At 37.7% G+C, this 7,326-nt stretch overlaps 1 protein-coding gene across 1 annotated transcript in view; it reads right to left on the bottom strand.

Annotated features, from left to right (window-relative positions):
* The window catches only part of LOC130584181 (connector enhancer of kinase suppressor of ras 2), a gene marked incomplete at its 3' end in the record, with an annotated part of 168,858 nt that overhangs the window by 93,350 nt on the left and 68,182 nt on the right, over positions 1–7,326 (bottom strand). The window contains exon 6 of the mRNA XM_057384002.1: positions 685–705. Within this exon, the coding sequence (XP_057239985.1) occupies positions 685–705 (21 nt within the window). The remainder of the gene's footprint in view (positions 1–684; positions 706–7,326) is intronic.

Here is a 7,326-nt window from a genome sequence, read left to right as displayed (position 1 = left end):
TAGTTCTTGTTGCTTCCTTCCTTGAGACAGACAACTCTCTCTCCCCTCTACATGCTTTTGGCACATACCAGTTAGCCACATTTATGCCAGTTAGTCACATTTATGCCAGTTGGTCACATTTGTACCAGTTAGTCACATTTATGCCAGTTAGTCACATGTGTACCAGAAAAGTGCCTTCCACCAGCCATCCCTGAGCATGGACAAAAATGACCTGACTCTAGCAGGAACACTGGAAAACACAAGTACCAGCAACAATCTGAACTGACTGAGATGAACAGCTCTTGCTGAGCTGAACTGACATTTTTTGCACACTGCTGAAGAAGGGAAGGAAAAGAAGGAGGAGAAGGAAGAAGAGTTGATTGTTTCTAACACACCRTGCAACAGGAGGGAGGAGAAACACGGATATGAAGCACAGAGGAAATTTAAGRCACAAAACTGCTGGGATTGCATTACATGAGGCAGCTTCCATAAGCAAAACTAACAGATGGCAGGCTGGGACTGTGAAAGTTTTACTGACAGGCCAGAATCTCAGTGGATATAAGGATATGGAATTACCAAAGCAGAGAGAACATGAAATACAACCAATATTGGTGCAAGAATCACTCTTCTTTTAAATGCTGTAACCTCATAGTTTTTGGTGCAAGCTCTGTTTAGAACAGATGGTTTATATCCTATCTAATAAACCACGTGAAAAATGTGACTAAGCTTWCACGTTTAAAGTCTTATTTTAATATCAATTTATCCTGGTAGAAAACTTCGTTGTATGCAACTGTTTCAAAAAGAATGAACTTTARTCCCTGAAACACTGCAAGTGTTACTCAGGCAAGAAAAGCCAATGTGTTCTTAACTAGAAATAGCAGGTTGATCAGGGAGCATTTTCCTAATAACAGCTGYTGGCATTCAGGAAACATTTACCAGCAAGTATAGCTGGAAAGAAAATCTAACACATTTAATTATATGCAGACATCAATGAAGTATTTGCAATCTTGGTAGCAAAACACACATTTCATTGTTCTATGTGGGAGGGCATGTAACATTTTCAATCTGGTTACATCTATTTTCTGCATGGTTACTTATGAATCATTTTGCAAAAATAGCAGGAAGAGGTTGCAACATTTATATTGAAGGAAAAGTGCTTTTAAGCAGACAATTATTTAATTGGTAATAGGAAGAGTTTACTATAAGTTTAAACACTCAGTTTAAAGAGGAGACTGTTTAAGAAGTCTCATTACTAAGGGGGGAAGGATTCTGAGTTCTCAAATAGAGTAGGGGTTTATTAGAAACAAGAAAGCAGTGAATAACAGAAAAATACTGCTAGATCCTTGAATGGAAACTCCCCCACGATCACAAAGGCAGCTAAAGGCAGCTTTTTTCTGTCAAACCAAGACTATATATTAATATACATATATATATATATATATATATATATATATTTCAATCCACAAAATTTAGTAAAACAAGTGGAAAACTTCTTAGGCAGCCAGTCTATGAACAGAATAACCTTGAAATTCCCTCCTCAACACACAATTCCCTACAAATCCATGAGATTTGTCCAGGTAGAGGAATTGCTAAACGAGTTCATCACATAGCAACAGCAGCTTGCTGATACTACAGCTTCATATTCCAGAGAAAAAATAATAGATCAGTAAACCATGAAAAACATAAAGGAGGATAGCAAATATAATGTTTAGGTAAGAAAAAAAAAATCCAAAATACACTTTGTCCAAAAACAAATGACATCCAACTAAACATAATTCAAGCACGAGCTCTGGGAAACGTGCAGGAATGCCAAGAACCACACTGGCATAGCTCAGAGCAGCCCTGAATTCTGGGATTTGAAGAAACCAAGGAAAATGTCACCAAGCTGATCCCTTGTTTCCACTTCCTGCAGCCATCCCTAGAGAGAGGGCTGAGACTGCTTCTGAACAACCCCAGGAGCAAAAGCCTCATGCTTTTTTCTGTCCTAGAGAACAGTTTATTTATTTCTCTTTGCTGCTTTGTGCTTTATTTTTAAGCAAGGGCTGAAGATCACTGTGCCCACCCTCCACAAACCCCCTTGGGTGGAATGGTAGGATTATTTCTGCTTATTACTGGAGGTCTTTACCATTTACAGTTATTGCTTTTTCATTTCAACTAAAAGAGCTTAAAGCACTTGAGAACAATAAAAAGGCTCTAACTATGGAATTAGAAATAAATTTTTATTCTTAGTAGCATACCACCCACACCTGCAGAATGTCTCCTTCTTCCTATACCTTACTCCTGAAAGATTTTCTTTAATATCTGTTTAACTAGGGTATCAAAACACTGCAATTAAGGTAAGAAACAGATCATATGCAAGTTTAACATCAACTTTTTTCYACTTTAGAAAAGCAAGAACACACACAAAAATCTGCAACCAAGCTTTACTCCTACACAAGCTAAAAATTTGCTATTCTCTTAGTTAAAACTGTGATTATCCCTGAACTGAAATACAGTTACAGCAAGGATATATWTTATTTTTACCTGTTTATTCTCTGAACTTTGCATATTTGTTTACTTCTAACCAACCAAAGAAAACTTCAGCAGAAACTGCATAAGGTTATAGTGTAAAAGTGGATTATTTTCTAAACATTAATGACACAGATCATTAATAAAGCAGAAAAAGAAGTTGTGTTAATTTACATTTCCTAAAGACATAGTCAAATACTGGCCATTAGTAGTTTAAGAAAGAAAAATGGGATAGTRTCATCTACAAGAAAAAAAGAGAGAATTAAAGGGGAAATATATCACATRTATCAAATACAAATATCTGTGGACTTTTTTTTTTTTTAAGCAATGTTTATGATGCTATATTTTTCTTTTTTTTTTCTTCTACCTGACTATTACCACCTTCATTTTAAATATTTATCTTAGCATGTCACAGAAGTGGGGAATGGGGTTGGCTAATAACACTAGCACTTTCCTTATTCTTCAGTTATTTCTTTGTACCTAAGTTGATTAAATCTCAACTCAAAATGTGAACTACTAAGATACAGACAACCTGCCAACTCATCCTACTGCTCACATTTCCCACAGATAAAAAAATATTCATGCAGTTCTCTAGTATACTATAACTGTGGAATAAATATTCTGCAGAAAACAATGCTATTTTTGCATAAATATGATCTGGTTTACAAGTCCAAGTTGGCAACCTGTCAAATTACCTTCTGCAATTACCTGTCAAACACTTCTTTCAGGATATTTGCAGGTTATAACCTTAAAACTTCCCATCATTATTACTTATTTTTAATTTAATAATTTATTAATTATTATTATTATTTTTCATAGTTTTGCCACATATTCCAAGCAGCTGATGCACTGCACTCTTCTTGGCAGCAAWAAGTTCCTGTCAACTCCATAACTTCAGAATAAAATTATGATAGCTCAGAAAAYAAAATATCTACATAGACATCGTTAATGGATGCAAAAAAGGGAGAAATGCAGAAATAKATGCATTAGATCTTTCAGCAATTTTTCAGCATTTCTAGTAATCCTTGGATCAGAGTGCCCAAGAGATGGCATGGACTTCCTTCACTGTATTTTCTTGTTCAGMAGAATGCATTAGTTGCTCATGCATATGTACTAATCCTAATTTATYTTCTCCTATAAGGCAAGGCAGATTCCTAAGCAGAACTGATATTTATAAATGATTTTCAGGAAAAAATACCCCAAATCTCCCAGTTCTCAGATAACATATTAGCCCAAAACTAGAAGCAGGCAATGTCAACTGGAACAACTTCTGAAGAGCAAGAGCTTGCCACAAAATCATTAATTCTCTTGGAAGCTTTTATGATGCTTCTGGTGGAGTTTCTTCACTTATTTCTTMATTTACTCTTCTCTGCAGTCCAACTGAATTTACAGGAAGGCAATACATGTGTGTATTTGTGAATACTGCAGTTTTTTTCCAATATGTTACAGATGAAAATACAAGTAATTGTGTTAGGAACAGCATTTAAAAGGTGGACGTTAAATTACCTGGAAAATGCATGAACAATCCCACTCATCTTCCATGTCTAGTTTTAAGAAGATTCTAAGCTAGATTTTACGTACTGCTTAAACCCAGGTGTCTGCTAGAATTGTTGTCACCATTGTTTAYAAAGTCATGCAAAATACTCTAAGCTATGCAATTCCAGTTCTCTATTTGTAACAAAAATAATGAATTACATGATTGCTTAAAAGAGGGTTCTGATTCTCATGAAATGCCAAACCTTTGGGATTAAATGCTCTTGAACAATGCAGCCATTGGTTGGAATTGAGCCAAGCCATCCTTTAAATCCCTTTGCTTCTCAAATTGATTAAAACTGTAACWGAATCCTTTAATAGCAGTACAATTCAAATGGATGATCTGTCGGTGTTGCTACTTAGCAACAATAAAAAATAATTAACTTGAGAATGCCCAGATCATAACTTCAGCCCCTTCAGTCTCAGCACTGCAACCTCACTTTCTGGCTTCAAGGAGCTTGTTCAAGTGTCACAAGCTCCAGGAAATTTATGCCATTGGCTCTAGAACAGCTCATTTGGTTTGAATTCTGCCCAATTCAGCTACAGCAAGAGAGCCACAAGACTGAGGTTTGCTGGAGCTGTCACTCAATGTTCTCACAGAAGATCTCAACAACAATGATGACAAAGCCTAAAGCTTTGCTAACACATGAAGATGGCAAAAAAGTTCCAGAACTTTTAGTGTACCTTCATTTATTATTACCCTTCATTGCTTTTCTGGGATAAAGACACTGCTACAAACAGGTACAAGGGTGAGACAGGCTGAGCTCATTGAGCCTGTCTTAATTAGAAAATACATCTAATKCAGCTGATGATGGCAGGAATAAACAATTACAGCTCTGAAACAGTAGACTTGAATGATGTCATAGAATGGTTTGGCTTGGAAGGGACCTTAGAGATCATCCAGTTCCTATACCCCTGCCATAAGCAGGGATGCCACCCACTAGACCAGGTTGCCCCATTGAGCCTGGCCTTGAACACTGCCAGGGATGGGGCATCAACAACTTCTCTGGACAACCTCATCACCCTCACACTAAAGAATTTCTTCCTGATATCCAATCTAAAACTGCCCTCTTTCAGTTTTAAGCTGTTCTCCCTCGTCCTGTCACTAWGTGCACTTGTGAAAAGTCCCTCTCCAGCTCTCCTGTAGCTCCCTTTAGGTACTGRAATGCTGCTTACAAGGTCTCCCTGGAGCCTTCTCTTCTCCAGGCTGAACTACCCCAACTCATTTGGCCCATCTTCACAGCAGAGGTGCTCCAGCCCTCAGATCATCTTCATGATCTCCTCTGGACTCATTCCAACAGATCTATACCCTCCTTATGGGGCCTCAGAGCTGGAGGCAGCACCACAGGCACAGTTCACAAGAGTGGAATCATCTCCCTCAACCTGCTTTGGAAGCAGCCCAGGATATGGCTGGCTATGAYAAAATGCTATATTCTATAGAGCATGTTGATTAGAAAACTGATGGATATTATTAAGCCCTGCTTAAAGTGTGATTTAAAAGTATGTCTGTGGAATCACTGGAATAACAGAACACAAAYTGGCAGATATACCACTCTGTTCAACCCGCTCTTCCAACACCTTTTTACAAAAACAAGGAACAAAAAAAACTCTTAAACATCCCAAAAGCTACAGAAGCTGGCAAGGTAAGATTATCCTCTGGCAACATGCAAATAAATAAGAGCATGACACAGTCAAAGGTTTCCTAAGGTACTTTACCACATCTTATATTTTAAGAAGTCTAGCAGGTCTTTGGATACAAGAGGTATGAGCCTTGGGGACACTGAAGATTACAAATGTTTGGAACAGAGAGAGAGGGAAAGGAAATACCTAAAATGCAACAGCAAGCTATTCTAAGCTATTCTAAGCTATATAACACCCAGTGCTTGCACAGGTAACCCTTGGCTGCTGYGACACAAAATTAGTTCTTAAAATTACAGACATTATTAAAAATCTAMACTGTATTTCTAAGTAGTCATCCCAAAAAATGCTCTTTCCATGACTTTCTTTCCACTGGGCTGCTCAAAAAAGTATCACATTATAGCTGTTTCAGCTGTAACAGTCCCAGGGATTTCTATCCTCAACTCTCCCCTTTTTCTGCAACCTCTTCCCTATTGCTCAGCAGCCTCCTAAAACCCTGCTGCTTTAATTATCATCTCAGTGCGGATGAGTCACAGATCTCTCATCCCTTCTGTTCACATTCACAGCTCAGAATCTCCTTCTGGATATTTGCCACCAGCCCTAACACAGTGTGCTGAAAAGCTGAAATCACGTTTCTTCCCAAACGYTCCCCATCCCCTCTTTCTTTCCCTATCTCTGTCAACAGCTCCACCACCTTATGTCCCACAAGCTCACAACCTGGGTGCCATTTTCAACTCCTCTTCGCTTCCCACACAAATCCTGTCGATTTTATTCCCACTGTCGTTCAGAAATATTTGCCTTCTTTTCACTCATGCTACAGTTATTCAAATCCTGCAGTTTTTTGCTGCTGGGTCTGAGGCATCTTCAGTTTATTATCCAGGACTCATCAGAACCTGCAGCATTTCCCCACTGGAAATGTGCACATGAACTGAGAGAAATGGGAAAAAGCAGAATGATGAGCAGTCAACACACTGAGAGGAAAAAAAAAATTTCTATTGAGAAATACAATGCAAGCTACTMAATAATTGCTACAAAAAGGACATTACTTATGCAACCTACACATGTTTCTAGAAGTCTAGAGCCTTTTCCTGAAAATGCAATAAACCTGCAGTACTCTAAGTTCATAACCCTTGTGTACAAACTAATAGCAATTACCCAGCTTACTGAGTACAAAGAATTGCTTTAATTTTATTTAAACAATCTGTGTGGAGTGGCACCTATCACCATAGTAACAGAATACTTCATGTASAAATTTAATACAACTTACATAAATCACCCACAGATCAAGGAACTACTGGGAAAAATTGCTTGCTGGATTAAGAGACATGCAGAGGGTACACTAAGCTCTTTTATTCTATCTTTCTGAAGTAATTTTCCATTTCCAATTATTTCTCCCCTCCTTTTCTCTACAAGACATCATGTTGCTTTCCTTAGGGATCTGGTCAGAYATTAATTCTTTGCATGTAGAGAGTTACACCTATTCCTTGTTTCTAAAATGAGCCACCACTCTGTCAGAAACCACAGTCAGTAATTCAGCACCAACTAAATTCACTGATTCTTGTTCATATATCCTGCAGAATTTAAGTGCTTACATGGTCTAAGTTGAATTTCAGCTCCTCAGATGATTTCTCTATTTGGTAAAAAAAAAATAAAATCCACTGAAACTAT

Source organism: Malurus melanocephalus, unplaced genomic scaffold (genome assembly GCF_030028575.1).
Source record: "Malurus melanocephalus ecotype Western Australia unplaced genomic scaffold, MMel_1.1 scaffold_673, whole genome shotgun sequence".
In the NCBI taxonomy this organism is placed as follows: domain Eukaryota; kingdom Metazoa; phylum Chordata; class Aves; order Passeriformes; family Maluridae; genus Malurus; species Malurus melanocephalus.
Note: the sequence above shows the minus strand (reverse complement) of the source record. Positions and strands in the feature narration are given on the sequence as shown.